The sequence below is a fragment of the Elgaria multicarinata genome, chromosome 2 (assembly GCF_023053635.1).
Source record: "Elgaria multicarinata webbii isolate HBS135686 ecotype San Diego chromosome 2, rElgMul1.1.pri, whole genome shotgun sequence".
Lineage (NCBI taxonomy): Eukaryota > Metazoa > Chordata > Lepidosauria > Squamata > Anguidae > Elgaria > Elgaria multicarinata.
The window spans coordinates 167,070,206-167,094,794 of NC_086172.1; the positions used below are offsets into that span (position 1 = coordinate 167,070,206).

At 42.9% G+C, this 24,589-nt stretch overlaps 2 protein-coding genes across 5 annotated transcripts in view; one reads left to right on the forward strand and one right to left on the reverse strand.

Moving 5' to 3' along the window:
- Positions 1-6,528, forward strand: part of KLC1 (kinesin light chain 1) — a 51,742-nt gene extending 45,214 nt beyond the window's left edge. For all 3 annotated transcript variants that reach the window (XM_063118109.1, XM_063118111.1, XM_063118110.1), the window contains one exon: positions 24-6,528. In XM_063118109.1, coding sequence (XP_062974179.1) covers positions 24-89 — 66 coding nt within the window. In that variant the 3' untranslated portion in view covers positions 90-6,528. The remainder of the gene's footprint in view (positions 1-23) is intronic.
- A 3,812-nt stretch (positions 6,529-10,340) lies between these two features.
- XRCC3 (X-ray repair cross complementing 3) lies at positions 10,341-24,170 on the reverse strand. 2 transcript variants are annotated; one of them, XM_063147660.1, is made up of 8 exons: positions 24,141-24,170; positions 22,686-22,758; positions 20,395-20,532; positions 19,897-20,109; positions 16,891-17,045; positions 14,500-14,712; positions 12,982-13,031; positions 10,341-10,965 (listed from the first exon to the last, which is right to left on the reverse strand). In XM_063147660.1, the coding sequence occupies exons 2-8, from the start codon at positions 22,738-22,740 to the stop codon at positions 10,734-10,736; spliced, it is 1,056 nt and encodes a 351-aa protein (XP_063003730.1). In that variant the 5' UTR covers positions 22,741-22,758; positions 24,141-24,170; the 3' UTR covers positions 10,341-10,733. The 2 variants fall into 2 exon arrangements, with proteins under 2 accessions (XP_063003730.1, XP_063003729.1); XM_063147659.1 differs by having other exon boundaries at positions 24,118-24,169.
- Positions 24,171-24,589: the final 419 nt, after the last annotated feature.

Here is a 24,589-nt window from a genome sequence, read left to right on the forward strand (position 1 = left end):
TTCCATTCTCTTTCCCCATGCAGGGACGAACTAATTGTCTGACAGACTCAAGAGCTCTGAGTGCCAGTCACACTGATTTGGCCCACTGAGGTTCTGGGACAGATGCTAGCTAAAAAAAATTCCCTTGTGAATTACGAAGCACTGAGGTTTACAATTTTTGGGTCCCCCATCACTCCTCTTTCTAGAACCGTCTAGGTTAGAGACGTCGTTGAATGGACTGCTGTTCCTAGGCCTTCTGAAAATAAGTGGCATTTTAAAGAGTTGGAGACTAGCTTCTTTGTGAGACGTACAGAGATTGTTGCATCACCGCTAGTTATATGGAATTGTGTTACAGATCCCCATAATGCAGAATCCAAAAGCAAGTGGGTAGGGGGACATCCACGAAGTAGAAAATGTACTGAAATGTAAAAGAGTGCAAGAGCATCTTTGGGCATGCTGTTTTAAAAGCTGTTACAAAGAGGGTATGTTAGTAACTATTTATAAAGTTGGTGGAATGAGATAGATCTACATTAAGTTTATTACTGTATAAAACCAGGATTGTGTACAGTTAAAGGCTTACATTGTTGGCTATCAGAATTTGCACAGAGCTTGTCTGACTAGTGACTGGGCTTCACGGTTTTTATAACCTATAAAGCAAGATGCTAATACACTAGAATGGAGCAGCTTAGGCACCACTTCAGAGCATAGCACTTGATGGCTGATCTCTTCTTGCCCTCTTGGGCCTAAAAATCAATGGCAGCAGTGCAATTAACTTTAAACTGGGAGGGAGGAACTCAAAGAATAGGCTTAAAAGCCAGCCAGCTTTTAAGTCTCTTTCCTTTTGTCAGTCACCCAGAGCACTCCATCTGCTCTTCAGGCTGGAAATACTGTTACAATTATCTCTTGAATTTCAACTTCTGTCTCTGTTCAGAGTGGGAACAGGAGAAAAATAAAGTATGCTGGACTCTAGTTGCTGTGTCAAAGTGAAATGTGGTTATTGGCAGGCTGTTTGTTTCTTAATCATCCATTTGCTTAGTATACACTTGGTTGATGCACTGTCTATTCTCAGGGGACTAAGTGGGTGGAAGGTAAATGTTTCAGCATTTGGGTTTACAGCCGATATTCTAATGAAATATATGTAATTTTCAACTCTGTCCATTTTGCCAAGCTGTTACTGGCAAACAGGATGGAGAATGTGTATGTCAGGTTATACAGTAGAAAAAATTAACTCTCTGGTCTGTAGGAATAATAAAACAATTTTAATGTTGTCCTCATACCTTATGAAGAGGAAAGTAAACATTTTATTAAATTGGGCTGTAGAGATTGGATAGCACTAAAAGTGCTTACCTATTTTTGAAGAGCAAGATACTTCAATTGTATACAAGAGTGCATCTGATAAGTTTTGTGTGTTGACATATATCAGTTGAATCTTGAAATGACAATAGCTGTGTGGTAATTCTCTGGGACCAGTGTTGTTAAATGGGTAGAGCTTTTGGCAGAGTACTGTCGGCTGTTTGTGAATTTAGGAAAATTTTACTTCCTTATTCATAATGGAGATTCTTATGTACTCAATCATCTTTTGTTAAACTCTGAAATTCTGCATATACTCTAAACTGGCTTTGGAAAGTTGGTGGAATGAAAGAAACAAACATTTCAAAGTGAGAGAATAAGATACACCCTAAGTTGCAAGTAAGCCTTGGGATGATCAAATATAACAAACATGGAGTATTAATTTCCCCATACTTTCCCTTGATGATGAGCATCATCAGACGAGTGTTTTATCATACGGTTGTTACTCCTCATGTACGGATGTTTGCGGGTCCTTTTGATGACGTCTTCCTCCTCCCATGCATCTCCTGCTCCTTCTTGTCTTCTTTCCATCACAAAACAGACCCCTTTAAATCCGTTATTTTTTAAAAACGGAATGTGCCACGATTTCCTGCTGTGTGCATGAAAAGCGGTGTGATAAAAACAGCCGCTGAATGAGCCATGTAGTCACTGTTAACTTCCTCTTTCTTCTCCCGTGTGAAGAAAGAGAAAGTGTTGTGGGACAGAAGCAGGGGGAAAGCGATGGTAAGGAAACACGATTTCTCCCCCCCATATGATGATGCTCAGTGTCTTAGCAGTTCTGCCACAATCACTTCCTGGCCATCCATTTTTTCCTCTAGCCGAGACCTTTAGTCCTTTTATGGCAGTGGTAGAAATTTCACATACCTGAAATACCTTGTAGAGATATAAAGAAAACTCTGGGAAAAAATGCTGTTAATGACCTGGGTGTGACAGTGACATAGATTCTGATTAGAATTTCACACTATATCCAGGTGCTAAACTGGATATTTTATTGATGACTAGTAAATATGCAGTACTAAACATATTTTAGAAAGTAGGACTGTATAAACGCTACAAAATAGTCTATCCTGTATTTGCAAATGGGTATGTAATGGAGGAATGGAGAAAACCTTTCATCAGGCTTTCCACCTGCTTATCTCTTTATTCCTCACCAGTTAATTGATTTTTTTAAAAAAACTAGGAGACGGAGATGCAGTGACATAGTTTCAGGTGAAATACTTAAGGAGACTTGTCTGTGCTTGTTAACATAGTTGGGAATTATAATGTCCCACATCTTTAGATGCCCTGTTGTTTTCAAATGGAATATTCACACTGTATCTTTTAAATTACTGTAGGGTTATAGTTGATAAACTTGCCATACACCTTAAGAACTAAATAAGCTTGGTGAATTGTAAATCTCTGTGCTAGCCACAGAAGGGTGTATTTGGAAATCTCAGTGCCTTCTATTTTGATCCCATAGATATGCCAAGCATAACAAAAATCACCGTGGGCTGTAGAAGGAAGTTCCATTCGGGTAGGTTGCAGTTTTGAAAATATTCCTATCTTATCTCAAGCATACAAGACTGCACAAATGGCTTATAAAGAAATTTGCTCCAGGATGGCAAAAACTTCCTTTTAGGATGATCTGTAGGAAACACGCTGTAGTGCTGTGCAACAGCTTTGCTTAATGTAGGACTGGATAGCTTTGCAAATACACCTGCGAATGACGGGTGGAGAGTTTTTCTGCTTGATCACCTAAAGGCAGCTTACTCACCGCAGGCTACTAGGTGAGTGGATATTTACAAAGCCGGAGGATGGCTCCTGCTGCTTTGTGGACAGCTTACTACAGGTCAGCTTGGTAAACCATCATACTAAGCTAATGATTTCAATGCGTCATGGTTACCTTGCACCCTATTTGCAGCATAGTGTTCTAGTAAGAGCAGGCATTGGTTTTTTAGCATTCCACATTACTTTAATCCATGATACATGTTCTAAAAGAAATAGACTCCCGATCAGCATTTTCATTTGTACAAGTGGCCATAGTTGGAACATTACTATGCCGTCTCCCAAACACTCCATTCACGTCACTTGTGCAACTGCGGTACATACATGGTGGTCTGTGATTACGAACAGAGACGGAACCAAGGAAATAAAGACACGGACACCAGAGCTTTGGGATAAACTAGGGCCTCTTTATTAATAAGGGAAATTCACCCCTCCCTGGATCTGCGTGTGAAAGTGCGGGAATTTATTAGGTCCTTCGCTCAGGCAACTGGCCTGCCATTTATGGGTGAGCCACTCTGCTAAGCCAGGAATCAGGTCAAACCGGCCCCTTTCTTAGGCTACACTCCAAGTGTGGGGAGACCTCCCTGCACGCCCGGTGCCACAGATGAGACAGGAAGGTCCCCAGAGGCACACCGTGTCCTGGCATGAGGGCCGCACAACCCTTGAGGAGCAGGCCTCAATCACCATAAAGGTGCCAGAGTGCTCACCAATCCCCATCCCATCTCCTAAAATTCCTGCATGACCCTGCCCCCAAACCAATTGACCTATTTACCCATCCTCCACTAAGATTTAATTCCAATATGGAGGAGTGGGTGAGAAACCTGTACACAAAATGCCAATTGGTGGCAGGCAAAATTCCTACTCAGCCCCACTCCAAAGGGAGCACTAGCTAATCCCATAATGGTTTATAAGGGAGGGAGGATGGTAGCCGAAAAGGCCAGAGATTCCACGAGGCCAGCCTTTATAGGCACAGCACCAGGGTTGTGTCTTGCACTACACGTGTGCCAGCCCACGTGCAGCATCTATCCGGGTCCTTCCCATCTGCAAATACACTCCCACCCCAGCCATGCAGGAAACGTGCTTCTTGCCCATCTGCAGAAGGTTTCCGTAAGAGGCCATAGAACTTTGTCAGTTGCAAAAGCAGCCTTGAGCGACAACCTTCATAGTTTCACCTGAACTCCAAAACATGATTGCTTTTCTCTCTCTGGTGGGCTTCTTCATTTGATAGCCTTCATTTATATTATGTTAAATCATGTCCCCTAGAATGTTGAATTACTATTCCTAATGAGAATAATGGGAGAAATCCACTAACAGAATAGCATGTCAGAAAAAAATGGATCCCCCCATCCCTTTCAAGCCCCCTGTGCCACCCAGAACCTGGAGGATTGGGGGCTCCTCTAGAGCAAATTTGGGGTGCATGGAAGGCTACAGGTGAAGGAAGGAAGGAGAAATTCTTTTGTTAGTGGAATTCCTGTCATGCAATGCTGGATTCTGCCCATTACTTTTAAGCTTAATGTATGTTTCTCCCAAGCAATTATTTGAAGGATCACAGTCAAAACAGCATAAACTTTAAGCCAAGTTGCAATGCTAATTTGTGCAATAACCATCTTCACTACTGTATTGTTAAAAGATAACTGAATAATCTGCCTATCGGTGCACAAAATTGCAACTCCTTGGGAATGAAGTCCATGAAAACACATGTTCCTTGGTTGAAAATTAGACCCATACAGGTGGTGATTATCCTAAAATACTATATATAACTTCTGTATGACTGTATATAACCTCTTAGACAATATTGTGAGTGCCCAACTCACATTAAATACCATCATTTTTAAAGCAGTGTCCTTTGTCACCCGCCCCCATACACCTATAGGGTGCCCTATCAATACCCTAATCCCTACTGTTCTAAAAACTCCTTGAAAAGGAATTGTATCTGAGATAGAACACTTATTATTATTATTATTATTATAATTTATGGATGAAATGTTTGGAATTGGTCACCAACATAGAGTCCCTTAACAAGAGCCAGCAACAATCTGCTGTCTTGTTCTAGGATCTTTCTAAAACCAGACAACTCTCACGGATGAATAATCTGAAAAGGTTTCTTCAAGAATACATTTATAAGAGGCAGACAATAAATGTGAAAAACCCAAGTGTTCTTCCAATGCAAATCTCAGTTATGTACAAACACTGAAGCCAATAGGGCTGAAATGTGCCTAAGTTGTACTGAATTTTGGTTAATGTCTGCAAAACATACCCAAACATACTAATAGGGAAATGAATACAAATGATCAAGCTGGGGAAATCTGAGAGATATATGGAGTTAAAATGAAGATCCCGCTGACTTTGGGTCATGTATAGTTATATTGTACATATGAGCTGAAAACACAATGTGCAGTGCTTTACTGAAATTGTTTACAATGTTAAGTTGAAATGTATAAATTTGTTAACCAGGCCACTTGTATTTTTTTTCTTCCTGAAAGCTGCTAAGTTGTGCTCAAGTAACATGAAATGTACACTTGTAGTAAAGCAAGCACCTTGCCACATGTTCATATGTATACTTTAGTAAAGCCTGTAACAAAAACTCCTTCCCACTTTCAGCACCCGTGAGTGCAGGGGGAGATAGCTGGAGGGTGAAAATAAGCCCCACCCCCAAGACCTGCTGAAGCTGCCCACCCTGGCTGTAAAGACTGCCCCATAAGAATATGGATCTGTATTCCATATGATTCTTGTACTGCAGAGTTAATGCGAGTTCAGCATTATTTTCACAGAAGTGTAGTTCATTTTATTTTTTGGATGCTCAAAGTAAATAATCATAGCTGCAAATAATTTGAAAGCACTGAGGTCAACCTAGTTAATGAAGGGTTGCCAAGGTAGCAGTATGTTTGTCAAAAGGGAAGTCTTTGATCGGATGTGTTAGAATTAACTTTCAGCTTTAAATTGGAAGCATCCTAAAAAATGGAAATGGGATAGATTTGTTTAAATCCATCAAGAACAGCAAGATGTTACATGTTGATTTTAGTCAAGCTAAAGTTAATTGCTAAAAACAACCACCAAATTTTGAATTCTGTTCTTACAAGAAGTAAAAATGGTTTTCAGTTTTGTAGATAAGAGATCAATAACAGTCATTGACTTTTGAAAGTACTTGATTTTTAACTGCAATTATTCTATGTTCAAGTAGCCACTTTAGTTCCCCAAATACATTTTTATTCATAAAGCACCATTCGAATGTAGAACAGAAAATAAACCATGTGTTATGCTACTTTTTAACAGCAATCTTTCCCCAGAAGTGCATAACATGTTTCCATTAAATGATTCCTGATCTCTTTTTTATTTAAACCTGTTACAGAATTGTGGTCCATTATGAAACTGTTTAACATGTAAAGCTTTCTTGGCATTTTCAAATTGTAAAAATAAAATATTGAAACAAACATACAGCTGTGTAATTGTGGCTTCTTTATACGTGTGCAACTTTTGTGTGTATAAGTAAAATAATCCTTGGGCGATAGTTGCGTTTAAAAGCAAACTTAAAAAAACTAAACCAGTTTTAAAGACAAGACTTAGAGAGCAATTCTATGCCCCCTAGACAGTGTCTGGCCTCCCGCTCTGCATTAGATTCTCATAAACCTCCCAATTCGGACGTTTATGAGTACCCAGGGCACATCCCATAGGACTGCGCCCTTAACAAGTTTGTTTTGTAAATATAAGCTTCTGAACATGGAAGGGACCTACAGAAAGGGCTAGTTAGTGTAATACAACTCCAAATCTAATGAAGCTTAAGTTGAAATAAAATAGTGGCTTCTCTTGTACAGATTTCTGTCCAGGCACAACAGATGAGACCAGCTTCTGTAAAAATGGATTTCCAAGACTTGAACTACAATCGTGTGAAAAAGAAAGTGCACCCTCTTGGAATTGTATGATTTTACATATCAGGACATAATAACAATCATCTGTTCCTTAGCAGGTCTAAAAATTAGGTAAATACAACATCAGATGAACGACAACACATGACATATTACACCGTGTCATGATTTATTTAACAGAAATAAAGCCAAAATGGAGAAGCCATGTGTGAAAAAGTAAGTACACCTTATGATTCAATAGCTTGTAGAACCACCTTTAGCAGCAATTACTTGAAGTAATTGTTTTCTGTATGACTTTATCAGTCTCTCACATCGTTGTGGAGGAATTTTGGCCCACTCTTCTTTACAACGTTGCTTCAGCTCATTGAGATTTGAGGGCATTTGTTTATGCACAGCTCTCTTAAGGTCCCGCCACAGCATTTCAATCGGGTTGAGGTCTGGACTTTGACTGGGCCATTGCAACGCCTTGATTCTTTTCTTTTTCAGCCATTCTGTTGTAGATTTGCTGGTGTGCTTGGGATCATTGTCCTGTTGCATGACCCAATTTCGGCCAAGCTTTAGCTGTCAGACAGATGGCCTCACATTTGACTCTAGAATATTTTGGTATACAGAGGAGTTCATGGTCGACTCAATGACTGCAAGGTTCCCAGGTCCTGTGGCTGCAAAAAAAGCCCAAATCATCACCCCTCCACCACCGTGCTTGACAGTTGGCATGAGGTGTTTGTGCTGATATGCTGTGTTTGGTTTTCGCCAAACGTGGCGCTGTGCATTATGGCCAAACATCTCCACTTTGGTTTCGTCTGTCCAAAGGACATCGTTCCAGAAGTCTTGTGGTTTGTTCAGATGCAACTTTGCAAACCTAAGCCATGCTGCCACATTCTTTTTAGAGAGAAGAGGCTTTCTCCTGGCAACCCTTCCAAACAAACCATTGTTCAGTCTTTTTCTAATTGTACTGTCATGAACTTTAACATTTAACATGCTCACTGAGGCCTGTAGAGTCTGAGATGTAACTCTTGGTTTTTTTGCAATTTCTCTGAGCATTGCACGGTCTGACCTTGGGGTGATTTTGCTGGGATGTCCTCTCCTGGGAAGATTGGCAACTGTCTTGAATGTTTTCCACTTTTGAATCATCTTTCTCACTGTAGAATGATGGACTTTACATTGTTCGGAAATGGCCTTATTACCCTTCCCAGATTGATGGGCAGCAGCAATTGCTTCTCTAAGATCATTGCTGATGTCTTTCCTCCTTGGCATTGTGTTAACACATACCTGGATGCTCCAGACCAGCAAACTGAAAAAACTTTTGGCTTTTATAGAGGTGGTCATACTTGCTGATGATCAATTAATCACGGGCATTTGATTAGCAGCACCTGTCTGCTACTTAGCATCTTAATTCCTATGGAAGCAGTAAGGGTATACTTACTTTTTCACACATGGCTTCTCCATTTTGGCTTTATTTCTGTTAAATAAATCATGACACAGTGTAATATGTCATGTGTTGTTGTTCATCTGAGGTTGTATTTACCTAATTTTTAGACCTGCTAAGGAACAGATGATTGTTACTATGTCCTGATATGTAAAATCATACAATTCCAAGAGGGTGTACTTTCTTTTTCACACGACTGTAAATGTTGCCACATATAGGTATAATCTTATATGTAATCTTATTGTAAGTTTTAGGATTATATTACTTTTTTAGGGGCACAATTCAGCCAATGAGCATTTGATTTCAATGGGAAATATGCACTCGGATCTTCTCATTTTAAAGCAACATGACTCAAAAGTGCTTAACTTTTGGCTGGATTGTAGTTCAAGTTTATGATGATCAGAAAGTTCTGGAGTCTAGCATGACTACTAGCAGTTAGGTTCAAGCCAGCATACAGGCCTCCTCTCCATTTTATCCTCACAACAACCGTGTGAGGTAGGTTGGGAGTCTGTGACTGGCTCAAAGACAACCAGTGGGTTTCCATGGCTGAGTGGGAACTAGAACCGGGGTTGCCTCACTCTCAGTCCAACATATTAGGCTTGCAAATGGTGGTGCAACGTTAACAGAAACACCATTGAAGACTTGACACAAGCCACAGCACCAAGCCGATGGGAGAAGATAAGGCCACCGTGCCCAGGCTAGACGTAGAAAAAAGCTTCAGGTAGGGTGCTCCCAATCAACTAAACCAGGGACAGTCAACCTAGTCTTACATTTTGGAATAAAATTCACATAAGCCCTAGTCAGCATGGCCAATGGTCAGGAAGTATGGGAAATGTAGTCCAAGGCATCTGCAGGGTGCCTATCCCTGAATGAAACCCATAGTTTGGCAATTGGGCAGTATTCCATTTACAAAGAGGCTAACTAGTGCCTTATAGCTGACAAAAGTAAAAGGTATCTTTACACTGAAATGAATACTTTGTGGATTTCAACTTCTTGTAGCTGAGCTCCAAGTGAATATCAGAACAGTAGGAAAGGTCTGTGGATTCTCATGTGAGGTCTTAAGTGGGAGCACCTTGTTTGAAGTTATCAATTCAAAGGCCAACTAAAGAAGTCAGTTAGGCATTGGCCCTTTATACAGCCACCTGTGACGATGATGCCAATTTGAAATTAACAATGCATTTTTGGGGGAAATGGCATATTTGATTGTTGTCCTTGCAATACATGACTTATGGGTGATGTGACAATGGTGTCAGATACGGTTGTAAAATAACACCCTGACAGCCACCAGAAGTAGTAGAAGAGCTTTCCTTCAGATGAATTGTATTCGTTTTCCCACTAAACCATTCTTCAAGGTAGCAAAAAAAACAACAACAACCCACGTTTCCTTCTTAATTACTGGGTTTTTAACTGAAATCGGAAATTACCCTGGCAATTTATGGGTCAAACAACCCAGGAATTGCTGTTGTGATGTGTGAACAAGGTCAATGGGTTGGATCCAGATTTATATACTGCAGGTATGGAAATGGCCTGCCTCAGATCCTGCAGTCCTCTGAAAATGCTAGAGAGAGTCAGGAGAGATTGCTGAATGAGGTGAGCGGTGGTGTTAGGGGAGGGGGATCCCCAAAAGTCAGGTGGAGGGACCTTCTGCAAACAGCCCTTCTCAAAGAAGGCAGATCAAGGTGCCAACCTAAAATATCTAGTGCAGAGCTAAGTAACTCAGCTGCTGAGCTGTAAGAATTATCTAAAGAGAGATGTCATGTCTGGCTTCAAAGCATACTCAATTTAGAAGGTTTTTTTTCCTGTCAAAGTGCTTGCTCATTACTGTTAAACACAGATGCGAGTAAGTGTACAACAAAGGGAATTCTTTATTTTACTGCGTTGTCAAACCAAGGAGTGCAAAAGGCGTACTAGCTTCAGGCTGCCGTTCCACCGGGGGTGTATTTTGTAATAATACAAAATATTAATAAGTTAGCTCTCTGGAGGATTCTGATTACTGGCACAGCACTGGTATAACCTATTTGTTTGAAACTTAGAACAGCTCTGCAGTCACTGTAAAACTGCACTAATCTTCCGCTATGCTTATTTATGCTGTTCTGCTTTCATCACCTGTGTTGGACTTCAACCTATTGTCCACTGGCATTTTGCAACTTTTCTCCAGGGATGCAATCCAGATTGACTAATACGATGGGAGGTTTGCCACTGATTCCACTACACTTGATGCAGTTGGAGAGATAGTAGTTATAAGGGAGAGTTGTTGTGGCACAAGTCATTTCAGGTTTATTCTGTTTAATGATGCCTCTCCTATTTTTATAAGGAGCAGAGGACTTGTTGCTTCACAGGCTTCTTCAAACTCATGTTGGAGTCTCCTCCTTTATGCCTTTCACACCTTCTAAGTTCACTGTGTAGTGGCAAAATGACTGGGGCAGGTGAGGAGCAAAAATAACCCTCATTGTCCGCAGGACACTTCCGCTGTGGTGTGATGCAGCCTGTTCTTGGCAAATTGTGCGACTTACCATCAGTCTCATCAACAGTTGATTGGACCACATTATTCCAAGGGCTGGAGCAACACTCTTCGTTGTGCAGCTGAAACAAAAGCCTGCATTTACAAAACATTCTGCAAAACTGTAAGTCGTCACATTAATCTTCTAAAGTTTGGGTTGAAAAGGGCGAAGGCAAACGCCGTTTCTGAGTCTGTTTTTGTAAGTTTTTTAAATGGTTGGTTATTTTTTAGATAGCAGTGGGTCAATTTACCATGTAACATGCTTTCTTACCAACCTGACCGGTCACTGAGGTCATCTGAGAGCATGTTCCTGGTGGTTCCACATGGACCTATGGTCCGATTGGAACCCACCTGGAGAAGAGCCTTCAGTGTGGTGGTTCCTTTCCTGCAGAACTCTCTGCCTTTGGAGGTCAGACAGGCGCCAACATTGTGCTACTTCCAGCACCTCCTGAAAACATCTATATTTCTTCCTTGATTGACAAGTCACAGGTGTTTTGTTTTGTTTTCAAATTTCTGCTCCTTTTTTAAAAATAGTAATGATTTTAACATGGTGTTTTGTTTTGTATCCTATTTTGTATCTCTTCTTGTTCATCGCTCCGGCATCTGTCTAGATGTGGAGCGATACATAAATGTAAATAAACAGAACAAACCATCGATGTTGAACTTTTGCAAATATGTACATTTCTTTTCGCTGAATTGGTTTGTCAGCCTTAACCAAGGAGAGGCAGAACTCATGCTTTGCCCTACAGAAGAGCCGAGGTTCAATCTCTAGCATCTCCAGCTAAAAAGATCAGGCAGCAATTGATTGGAAAGGGTGGCTACTGCCAGTATAGACCATACTGGTCTCGATGGGCAATGTGTGGCCAATCCAGATGTTTTGTCTTAAAATTCCCATCAGCCTAGCCGACACAACCAATGATGATGGGAGTTGTAGGCCAAAACATCTGGACAGCCACAATTTGCCCGCCTCTGATGCAGTAATTCTTGAAAGACTGGCACTGCAGCCCTAGTTCATACTGTTCACATCAAGTTTGCACAGAAGTCTAGACAAAGCCCTTTGGGAGCAGATATTACCATATCCACCAGATGGTATCTTTTCAACCAGCATAATATTAAGGAAGTAGCACAGCTCATTCTCATGCTTATTATTGCTGGGAGGGACCGTAGCTCAGTGTGATAGAGCCCCTGCTTTGCATGCAGAAGGTCCCAGGTTCAATCCCCGGCTTCTCCAGGTAGGACTAGGAAAGAATCTTGCCTGAAATCCTGGAGAGCTGCTGCCAGTCAGCGCCGACAATACTGCACTAGATGGAGCAGCTTTGGAGGGGTCTGGCAGCTATTTTTGTTTCCACAGGCCACACTCCTCTGGTGGTGGCCCCCCAAAAATTGACGTTTGGCAATTGAAATTCAGTGGCAGACTTAAGAGGAGCCATGCTGGATCAGACCAAGGGTCCATCTATTCCAGCACCCTGTTCACACAACGGCCAACCAGCTGTCGACCAGAGTTCCACAAGCAGGACACGGTACAAGAGCACCCTCCCACCCATGTTCCCCAGCAACGTGTAGGTTCTGCATATGGCCCAGGTGTCGCCCAGCCTTGATCTAGTTGCAGCTCTCTGCAATGCACCGACCCTGTTCAGATGACACACTAAGCCATGGTTCGGCCACTAACCCTTTCGCAGCAAATGGTTAGTGAGCATGTTTAAAACGTGGTTATGTAGGCTTCATGGTTAGGAATGGTTCACACAACACACTAAGTCATGGTTCACAAGACATGCTAAGCCATAATGTTTAGCTCAGAATGCTTAGCCACCATGGCTTAGTGTGTCATCTGAACAGGGCCACTCTGTGCGGACGAGAAGGGACTCTTATCAATGGTCCAATCAGGATTCCACACACCCCCCCCGATGCATGTGTACATCAGTGTATACGGAGAAACCCTCCACGTGTGGTTGGCATGGGTGGGGCCACTGGATGCATTAGGAGAGCATGGCTCACCCACACAGTCCCCTTTTATGCATTTTTTAAATGGGGGGGGGGCTGTCTGACTCCCGCACCCCCCAGTGTGTGTGTGTGTGTGGGGGCTTTCCTGTTGTACTCACCCAGAATTACTTTGATCAGCACCCCCTCTCACATCCATTCTGTCCGTTACCTGGGTTGCAAAAGAGGGATCAAACAAAAGTTTGCCTTGTACGCTTTCCCAGAGGCAAGTATGCTTCACTTGAAATCATAGATTTTGGAGAAACTGTACAAGGGTGTTTTTTCCCCATCCACAAATTGAGTTGTAGCTTTTAGTTATTCTTTAACAGATCTATAACCCATCTTTCAGCGCAAAAGCCCTCACAAAACAGATTACAGCACAGTGGTATATAAAATACATAATCTAACCCTAAAAAATGACAATCAGTGAATAGATCATTAAAATAATAAATAGGATGTAATATTAGTCTCATGTCACATTAAAAGCAAACGCTAGAGTTCTAGCAGGGACGGGTGGGAGGAGGCTGGGCGGAGTAAAGCAGGCTGTCTATGGGGACGATGACTTTTCTCCCACACCCTGATGCTCCACTTGGTAGTGAAGGGACAGGCTTCCTCTAAGGTAAAAGGGATCCTTTGGCAGGAAATAGGCAAGTAGACACCTCCAAGGCTGTCACGACAGTTATAAGCCTACTCTTTGGGTGCAGCCATGGCTTGTGTTGGCCAAGACCAAGTGAATCCCAGTCAGCACCATTTAAGCCTCCCCTTTTTGCCTGGAGGTAGGGTGTTTCAGCACCCTATTATTTTCCAACAACAACAACAACAACAACAACAACAATAATAATAATAATAGTTACCTGCCTCTCCCTCTGGATCGAGGTGGGGTACAACACAAATAAAAACACCACCATAAAATACCTACAACTAATTCAAACATTTAAAACCAGTGCATTATTAAAAGCAGCATCTTAAAATTCAACTGGGGAGGCCTGCTGGAAAAGATCAGTCTTTATGGATTTCTTAAATTCTGGAAGACTGTTAAGTTGACGAATCTCTCCCGGCAAGCCATTCCACAAACTGGGAGTGGCAGAAGGGCTAGCCGTTTGCTCTTTCTCCCCATTTAGTTATCATATAGGCATTGGTCCAGTTGACATGTCACAACTGCCCATGGCTTGTTTAAACCACGAATAGGTGGGAGCGAGCAAGTATGTCAGGTCCCACCTGCCCAGGGACACTCTGTCCTTAGGCGAAACAACCCAGGGATGCTATGTCCTCAGGTTGTTGATTGAGACGTCTGAACCCTGAATTGCGGGTTGTTGGGGCAGAGGCAACCTAGAGTGGTAACCCAAAAACAAATAATTGGTTACAGCTCTGAGTTCTCTCCACCCCAACTCAGAATACACAGTTTGAAAAGTCACAATTAACAATCCAAGGATGGGATATCTCTGGGTTGTTTAGTTCTGCCCGACTGCAGTACCCCCACCCCACCCCTGCGGCCATTCTAAAAGGCTGAAATCTCTCTCCTGCATTGAGCAGAGGGTTGGACTTAATGGCCTTAGAGGCCCCTTCCAACTCTACTATTCTATGATTCTACAGCTCAGTTATAGCGTAATACTCTGGCAGAGCAAATTCCGCTGCCTCACCTGATTAATGCAGACTACTGGGATCCGAAACTTGCTGCTTAATCTGTGAAGTTTGGCGCCGAACATCTGCAAATATTTGGCTTTCAGGACAGAATCCTTCACGCCAAATTCACATCTGAATAAGGCAGCAATGGAATCGACGACGACCAGGCGCGCCATGCCTCTCGAGAGCAGCACGTGAATCTTCCTCGTAATGCACTCCTGGAAAGTGTCCTGCAAGAAGGCGGCACCTTCAAAAACAGACGGAAGAGGTCGCGGCCAAGAGCTACACCGCTCGGAGAGATTCCCCAATGAACTCCTTCGATCCATTGTGCTGGAGTGATCTCGGCCCTAAGCATTTCGTGATTTCATGTTTGTTTGTGGCGTCAGCATAGCGACACACTGGTACGGTGATCAAACAGCGACTTAATGGCCTGGTTCAGACAACACGCTAAACCATGCTGCTTAACCACAAAATGGTTAAGGGAATGTTGTGGTGAAGCAGCATGGTTTAGCGCAGTGGTTCCCAATTGGGGGTCCGCGGAACCCACCCAGGGGGTCCGTGGCACCAGTCACATCTTACCTCTGCAAGGTCCGCATTTTAATAAAAGAAAATACAGCCGCCTCCCACGCTCCGTGAGGTCATCCGCAAAAGCAGTAAACACATTCTAGGCGAGCTCCCTCCCCACCCCGCCTTCAGCTAAATATGGCTTTGCCACGCCTCCAGGCCTGCCAACAATAGCTAATCTCTAAGTAGCTCTCTCCCGCTTTTTCTATGTAAATTCCCCCCCCCGCCCTTTTCTGCTCTCTCTCTCTCTGAGGTTTAGCTTTCGTCACTGTTGTTGTTTTGCTACCCGGCAACAGCGATCCTTTGCATACCAGGAAGTGAGTTGAAGGGGGCAAATGTAAAAAAAATAATCATAAAAAATCAACGGATGACCCAATCTGATTCAAGTTTGGTATGCTTAAAGCTCTCTCTATTACTGTGTCGATTTTGGTGTCTTTATCTTTAAAGCTTATGCAGATGTAAGCATTTCTTTAAAATCCTCCTCCTGTGCCCAGCCGGCAGCTCGGAAGATACGGCTTGGAAGTAGGGGCTAAATATGGTGAATCGTTTGGCTTAGTAAAATTAAATTTGTCTTTATATTCCTAACTAAATCATTGTCATTTTTGCGTGGTAATATCACAAATTTTCTGGTCTGTTTTTTAGTATACCTAAAATCCTTTGCTTATTAGGGGCTGCCCCTTATTTTCTCCAAAAAATTCCTTCGCACAGGTAACTACCACAGAGATAACAAAATTTTCAAAAGTTGGGGGTCCATGGCTTGGCATTTGAAAAACAAGGGGTCCGCAGTACTTAGCTAACTGGGAACCCCTGGTTTAGCGTGTTGTCTGAACCAGGCCATCGGCTCAACAAGTTGAATGAGAATCAGAGTGTGACGCACATCTGCACATATTAAGTTGCGCATACTCAGCCCCATGGAAACCACTGAATGCCTGATAGGAGTTGCATCACACAACGCACAATAGGTACTAAGGCAGTCTGGGTTGTATCCCAAGAATACACTAGATTTCTTTTCTTTTTTGATGTTTGGAAAAATTAACATAAGATGCTGTTGTAGACCCAATTGGACCATCTATCCATCTAGCCCAGCGCAGTCTCCTCAGAGTCCGACTGGCCGCATCTCCTCACTGTCCCAGGTCAAGGTCCTGCTGCACTTTGTGATGTCAGGGCCTAAAACTAGGACCTTCTGTATGAAAAGTGTATGGACCACTACTGAGTTTCATCTCTTTCCCAAAATACTCCTGAATGCACCACTCAGCTCCGGAAGATAGTTCAAATTATTTCCTATTTTGCTAGGAAGGTACACTATTTATGTATTTACAGTATTTTTATCCTGCTCTTCAGCGAAACAGGCTGCAGGAGCGACTAATGTGAGATCTATAACAAAGAAGCCAGACCCTGTACACACGCTTACAGTCCCAAAGGCACAACACGAAAGGAAAGGGAGATGAGAAGGAAAGAAAAAAACAAGCAAAATCCAGCACCAGTTCTGAAGTTACAGTGTTCTCAGAATGACCACTGAGTGGAGCCCTCAATAGAGTTCTAAAAATCAAAGTTTTCAAAGTATGAAAAAAGGTTTCTAGTCTTCACTGATAGATGCCTAATTTTAAAAGGTAAAAACAGTATTTACTTTTGAGTACTTTGTAAAATTCTCCTGGCCTTTCCCGCTAACATTTGCTGCGAGATGGTATCTCTGGAGACAGATCAGCCAGCGTTAAGAAACTGGAGGTTAAACGTGAATAATTGTTCTTGTAATTGGTTTGCTGCCCGCCCATTTATTCACATCTGTGTAATTTGGATTTCATATTTCCAACTAACCCCAATCAGGAAGTCACTCTGTCCCTCACCAGGTCTGCTGCATGCTCAACAAAAATGCCATTTCCAAATTTTATCTTCTGCACCACGTCAGGGGGAACGTCACCCCTCAGTCTGGGCTGCTGCTCAATCAGTTGCTGCAGGCGCTTATTTGGGAAAACGTCTTCTGTACAAATGTAAGCAGCACCTGCAATAGAGAAGAGGGTGTCTGGAGTCACAGGGGTCTCATCATCCCAGTCAGTCTGGATGATACAACTACAATGCTGCTTTTCGTGGGGTGACTGCAGGGGGACTTAACAACAGGCATGAGTTGTGCCAGGAAAGGGACCAGGATTTCTTTTCCAACTACTAGGCTGCATTAACCACGTATGGGAAGCGTCCATAGCTCAGTCTTCTGCTTCCATGCAGAAGGTTCAATTCCAGGCATCTCCAACTAAAAGTACTTTAGGGCGCAACCCTATCCAGATGCCCGTTGGCCTCTGAAACCAGAGGCTGTCGGGCATCCTATGAAGAGTGGGAGGAGCATGGAGGCGGCCGTTGTGAAGGAGCTCAGATAGACTGCACTGGGTAGTTATGTGTATGGGTTAAGTAGTTGGGATAGTTTTAGTATGACACTTTTAATGCATGTTATTTTAAGCCAAGAAGGGCCTTAGCCTGCAGATTTACAACAGGACACCTGGGGAAGGGAGGCGGACGAGACAGAAAGGCCTTGGCACCAGGAAGAAGCGCCCTTATCCGTCTCAAGGCTCAGCAACCACCACAGCTGGCAGGAAAGGATTTTGCACCTGGGAAGGTGTGAAACCAGGCATCTGGGCTGCGACATGGGGAGGAGGGAGCCTGAGATGGAATGGGGAGTTGGAGGGTATAAATTAAGGGCCTCCCCCACTCTGGTCTTGGTCTTGCCCCTCCTCATGGGGTGGGTGGAGGTGTCTGTGGCAGCGGTGACAGCAGGGCCCTGTGTATTTATTTGATTATTTTATTTATTACATTTTTATACCGCCCAATAGCCGAAGCTCTCTGGGCGGTTCACAAAAATTAAAACCATCATAAAACAACCAACAGGTTAAAAACACAAATATAAAATACAGCATAAAAAGCACAACCAGGATAAAAACCACGCAGCAAAATTGATATAAGATGCGAGGGCCAAGGAGCCCCTGGGGAGGTGGTGGCAGTGAAGGGGCAGACTGCTAGCTCCCTTTGGGCTCCCATTCACAATAAAATAATTAAATAAATAAATATTTACAATCATCACTTCCACAATTCTCCCACACTGCGTTTTTGCTAGACGGCCGTTTTCGCCCATCTAGCTTGGGTTCTGCAGAGCGGGAGGGAAGGCTGGAAATAGCTTATATCCACACTTTCCAAGTTTCTTCCCTGAACACAGAACCACCCCCTTCCCATTCTCTCTGAGGTTCCTTTTGCAACCTTGGAGAAGTAGCCAGCGCAGTTCTCTCTGTTCAAGCTGCAAGGGGGAGGAGACGGTGAGTACGGTCTCCGACTTCAGATCCAGGAATCTCAACTATCCTATGGTCTACAGACGCTGTCTAGGGGCAATAGGGTTCTTCTCCCCAATACATAATTGGGTGCTTTTCAATTATGGTTCTAACGATCGATTTAATACAAAAAATACCATAAAAACTTAATTTTTATGGCATTTGGGTTTTTTTTTAATCGTTTGTGGTTAGACTCCTTTTAAACCTCTTGAGAAAAGACAGGATAAAAATGTTTTAAATAAATAAATTAGTAGGGGTCAGGAAGCAGGTGATAGGAAGACACACTCTCGGACTGAGATATTGGAACCCCGCTGCCAGAGTGAAGAGATCTGAGCTAGACAGCCTAATTGCCTGGGCTTCTTATGCATCAATCAGTTTTTATGCCTCCTTTATTCCTTTGTATTTATCTTTTCCAAAATGCCTGGTAGATTTACCAAATATTAAAATGAGGTTAGCCTTCACTTGGGCAACATTAAATGTTCTCCCAGTGGCAGATTGGGTGGGTCAGCATAAAGCCGTTGCTAAGAAGGGTAGAGTATACGGTGGCAATTCCTTGTCAATTGAAGATATTATTCAAGTACTGCTAGAATGCTCTATCTATAATTATCTTAGATCAAATTATATTCCTCCATTGTTAAGGTCATTGAAGGGAAGGTCATCCCTTGTAAAGTTTTGCCTTGTACGGTTCTGACAAATACGTATCTTTCAGAACATCTAAATTCCTTGTCAATGCTTTACAGATGCGTGATATAAAGTTAAAAGGCTGAATGGAAAATTATTCAACTTTTGATGGTCCATTAGTAGAGTTTTAAATTATATAGTGGTTTTATCACTGTAATTGTGTATAATGGCAATTTGCTTTCGTATCAGTTGGCTGGGTTTGATTTCAATAGCTGCCCTTAAATAGAAACACTTTTAAATATTATTTGGGAACTGAATTCAGGCCATACGCATGACACAATCTCTTGGACCACAGAAAAGGCACAAATTGTGGTACTAGATAGAGAGGCTGATGCTAGGGAAAGTGGAAGGCAAAAGGAAGAGGGGCCGACCAAGGGCAAGATGAATGGATGATATTCTGGAGGGGACAGACTTGACCTTGGGGGAGCTGGGGGTGGCGTCAGCCGACAGAAAGCTCTGGCGTGGGCTGGTCCATGAAGTCACGAAGCGTCGGAAGCGACTGAACGAATAAACAACAACAGATAGAGAATCCAGCTTCCTGATAATCCCAGCTTTTTTTTTCTTTTAAAGGCAAGTTTCTCACACTTATGGATATAAAAATAGGCTTGAAAATGTGTGGGCAATGTCTACTGAAGCCTCAACCTGTCTCACAAAAGGAAAAAAAAAAAGATTTCCAAGTTTTGGTTGTAAATACTTCAGTGCACTTGCACAGCCCCTTGATCTCCCCAATGATGAACAAAATCAGGGGGAGGGAGGAATTCACAATAGCAGGAAATGCACAATTATGCAACACAGCAGTTGCCGCAGAATTTGAATTATTCTCAGGTCCTCCAGGCATACACGCAGGAGGATATTTCTTACCAGATTCTAGTCCACCGTAGTTGTAGGGATATTGCACAGAAAGGCACAGCTGCAAACCAATTTGGGTCTTCCCTGCTGAGCTCTCGCCAGCAATTTCAGTAATTCCTGTAAGGGGGATGCCACCTCGAAGCAAGCCATCTAGAACCGGACAGCCCAGGCTTAACCTCTGGTGTTGTGTATTGCTGTGATTTTTGTCTTGGAATAGCTGAAGTGCTAAAAAAAAATGATTCAGATGAGAAAGAACAGTACATGATGGATGTAAGATGGTTTGCCTTGAACAGAAAGAACACTGGCCTCAGCGTTCTGAACCAGCTGAAATTTCTGGGCTATCTTCAAGGCAAGTTAAATTACTTTTATCTCAGTGTAAGTGAATGGGTGATAGAATGTGATAACGAAAGTCTAGAAAACCACATTCCACCTCACTTCCAACACTGCAGCACGTAGTAGAGTTTTTAAGGCTTCATTAAAAATAACACACCGACTACTGAACCTATTTACCTGTGAGGGCAGTGTTTTTTCTCAGTGCACCAGAAATTGTCCTTAGCAAGTAATGTACATCTGCACTGGACAGTTTTGTCAGCCTTTGCAAATCTGGTCCCGAAAAATTGAAAATCTCTTGGATTGATTTGATGTTTGCTGAAATAAGAAAAGTGATTAATTGATTTGATGTTTGCTGAAATAAGAGAAGTGATTAATTATAACCAGTGTAGATTTTTCCCCCTACATGAAAAATACTATTAGCTGAATATAGAGTTTGGGCATATATAGGCTGACCATATGAAAAGGAGGACAGGGCTCCTGTATCTTTAACAGTTGCATAGAAAAGGGAATTTCAGCAGGTGTCATTTGTATATATGGAGAACCTGGTGAAATTCCCTCTTCATCACACCAGTTAAAGCTGCAGGAGCTATACTAGAGTGACCAGATTTAAAAGAGGGCAGGACACCTGCAGCTTTAACTGGTGTGATGAAGAGGAAATTTCACCAGGTTCCCCATATATACAAGTAACACCTGCTGAAATTCCCTTTTCAATATAATTGTTAAAGATACAGGAGCCCTGTCCTCCTTTTCATATGGTCACCCTAGCATATAGTGGTGGCCAAAATTGTGGACACTTTTCGAAATGATCATGTTTTGCAACTTTGCAAATTTGCATGCTTATAGAAAATGTTCGGTTTCACGAAATTCAAATGTTTATATGTCAATTGAAAGAGAATTTAATGCTGAATTCAGTACAAAAAACAGAATGCAAATATCTGCAGTACAAAAAGTTATGCTTACTTTAGTTTAAAAACAAACACAGGTGTGATTGAGTGAAGAAGCAGATTGGAATTGCAAACCCTACTGGCCAATCACAGTCCTTGTTCTGGGGACCAATCACATGGCAGTAGCTGTGATACGTCATGTTTCAAGTTGGGGAAAGTCAGTTTTGCTGTTTGTTCCGTAACTGAAGCACGATTGGAGTTCATGTGAATATTTTAAGTGTTTCTTAAATTAAAAGTGTACGTACGTGCATCATATAGAGAGAAATGGCACCAAGGAAAAGAGTTGATTGGACACCCAGGAAAAGAAGCCGAATTGTTGTATTACGTGAATCAGGTCTTTCAAATGATGTTTAAACATTAGAATTTCATGAAACAGAACATTTTCTACAAGCATGCAAAGTTGCAAAACATGAACATTTCAAGAGGTGTCCATAATTTTGACCTTGGGGGAGCTGGGGGTGGCGACGGCCGACAGAAAGCTCTGGCGTGGGCTGGTCCATGAAGTCACGAAGAGTCGGAAATGACTGAACGAATAAACAACAACAAAATAGACTCTCAGGCTGCAAACCTATACCAAACATAAATGGGAGGAAGTGCCCTTGAACGCCAATGTATAGGACTAAGCTGTCAATTACTGTTCTGAGATGAAGCTGCTACACTTACACCTAGATATCAGTGGATGCTGGTGGCTCTGATTTTGGTGGGGCTGAGAATCCATTCTGGATTTCAGCCAGAACCATCCAGAACTCTAAAGGAGTTTTCCAAGGTGCTGAACCTATTGGGAGTGGGGCAAAGGAAAATATTGGGTTCAGCACCTTGGATAGCTCCTTTAGAGTTCTGGATGGTTCTGATGAAAACCTAGAATAGATTCACAGCTCCACTGGCATAAGAGCCACCAGCTGCCACTGCTCTAAAGGGACTATCCAAGGTGCTGAGCCCTTGCCCCCAAATAGGTTCCACATTTGGACAGCTCTTTTAAAATTCTGTCTGGTTCTGACTAAAACCCAGAATGGATTCACCACCCCACTGAAATTGGAGCCACTATTTCCCACCGCTTGATATCTTCTTCTACACACATTAGAGTTGCAGCGCATCCCTAGTAGGTCCTTCTATGTCCAATGGGTCTTCTTCTCAGAAAGTGCACAGGGCTGCAGCCTCCTTCCTTTACAGAGAAGCCTATACAGATCTAGATAGCCCAACGCCTATTGAAATCTATAGCTTCAGGCTATGAGGCTGTAATTAGCTGCATGCCCTGTTGAGATCAGCGGAGCAGTTTTGAGTCAGCATTCATAGAATTGGGCTAAACAGGTAAGAGTACAAATACCTGTTGGAAACAGCAGCCTCTCAGGTCTCCCACAAGCCAAATGCAGCAAGAGAATGTTCTTATGCACAGCTGCCAAGGCTTTGTGAGTTGTGCAGATATAAGAACAGGGTTGTTGTTGTTGTTGTTGTTATATTTATTTGTATCCTGCCTTTTGCCCAATACTGGGCTTCAAGGCGGTTATCCACGGAGAGATCCATTACCTTTCTTAAGAGCTGCAATCACTCTAGGGTTCATGTCAAGCTGATCCCAGTCCATTTCTTGAGAGACAATATCCTGTAACACAACAGAGTGGCAAGCATAAATAAGAAAGGAATATGAATCAGGGATAACTGAGCATCACTACCCTATTTCTCGTTAAGGCGATGTTCTATATGCATGTACCTGGGAATAAACAGGACTGAGTCGCAAATCTCTCATGTCACGTGTCTTTGCAAACCCTTGAAACGATGCCACAGAGTAAACAGCAAATTGAGATCTTTGTGGAACTCCTTACTTCACACGTTCCAGTTGGCCGCCTCTCCCCTTGCTTTTTTGCTCCTTGGCTAAGGCCTTTTTAACTAAATAAATGGCTGCTTTCCTCGAATAGCCCGAGCACCATATTTACTGAATTTCAATCGGGCTTACCTCCAAGAAATCCCAAACATGACTGGAATTAGTTACTACTGAAGTTAACAGGACTTACTTCTCAATAAAAATACATACAGCCTATTTCTTTATTACACTTATATACCGCTCCCATAGCCAGGGCTCTCTGGGCGGTTTATTTGGCTGCAAAGACCTTTTCAGTGAAATCCTATATCTACCTTCATGCTATGATTTCAATGGGGCTCCTTCCCAATTGTGTGGGTATAGTAGGGGTGGCCAATTTGTGACCCTCCACTTTTTGCGGCCTAGACTCCCACCATCACTGCCCATTGACTATTCTGGTTAGGAGTCGTGGGAGTAGTAGACCAAAATATTCTGTGGGTATGGGATTGTAAGTGGGTCCATAGGAAGCTGCCTTGTAATTTCCTGGTTCACACATAATGCCAATTCACAAGTCAACAATTCATGTCCCCAGCAAACCACAGGTTCAAACTTTTGATTGTTTGTTCCTCAACACGCGAGAGTTCTGGGTTTACACTTTGCATCAAACAATCCAGGTGTTTCTGGGTTATTGGAGGAACTGGATACAAAACGGCAATGCCTTCACTCCCACATGGCCCTGACAACTTGTGGTTTAAACAACCCATGGTTCATTGTTATGTGAAAACTGAGCCAGTGAGTCAGACTATCAGTCAATCTAGTCCAGTATTGTTGACACTAACTGGCAGCCGCTATCCAGAGGTTCAGGCAGGACTGGAAATGCCAGAGTTGAACCAGGGGCCTTCTACATGCAAAGCATGCGTTGTGCCAGTGAGCTACACCCTCTCCTGCTCCCTTGGAACCAGTTTGGGAGTGCAGCAGACATTTTGTACTTCAACTCCCATCAGCCCCAGCCAGCATGGCCAAATGGTCAGGAATGCTGGGATTTGCAGTCTGGAGGACACCAGGCAAGGGGTACAGGATTGTAGCCACAGTTTTAAAAACTAGCCAATTAGGCAAGCTGAAACAAATCTCCCATCCATAGAAATGCAAGATGACCACAGTTACCTGAAATAATTTTCTGCACCTACCGAACAACCACGTTGCAACAAACCCACGGCAATCGCAGCAAACGGCAGACAAAACGCACTGGCCAGGACTCAACTGAACCCGCGCAAGGTGTGAACCAATCGCAGGCCACTTCGGAGAGTTCATAACCAATCAGAGGAGGGGAGGCGGCGCACCGGAGCCAATCCCGGGAAGCCTCCCTGTCCCTCCTCCCCTCAAGAAGAACATTCCTCCTTTCTCTTTCTGGGCCCGGCGGCCAACTTAAGCCGCGCGTGCGCACTCTCCTCTCGATATTCCCTCCTCCCCCTTTCGCTTTCTCAGCTGCGCCAGACAAGCCTGAAAGGGATTGGTTGAGAAGTCTACGTCGACGGGGTGGGGAGAACGAAGCCCAGCCCCGTTATCGCGCGGAAAACAACAGACTCCTAAAGAGGAGCGCTTGTCGCCTTTCATTGGCTGCTAGGAACGCCTATCT

What these genes read in the sequence shown, in the direction of transcription:
- XRCC3 (XM_063147660.1), bottom strand. Translation starts at nt 22,740, where the DNA reads ATGGACTGGGATCAGCTTGACATGAACCCTAGAGTGATTGCAGCTCTT. An exon ending in CTACGGTGGACTAGAATCTG is followed by an intron (nt 17,046 to 19,896) that starts GTAAGAAATATC and finishes TCTCTATTGCAG; the next exon opens with GTGCTGCTTACATTTGTACA. An exon ending in CAGTAGTCTGCATTAATCAG is followed by an intron (nt 13,032 to 14,499) that starts GTGAGGCAGCGG and finishes TTTGCAACCCAG; the next exon opens with GTAACGGACAGAATGGATGT.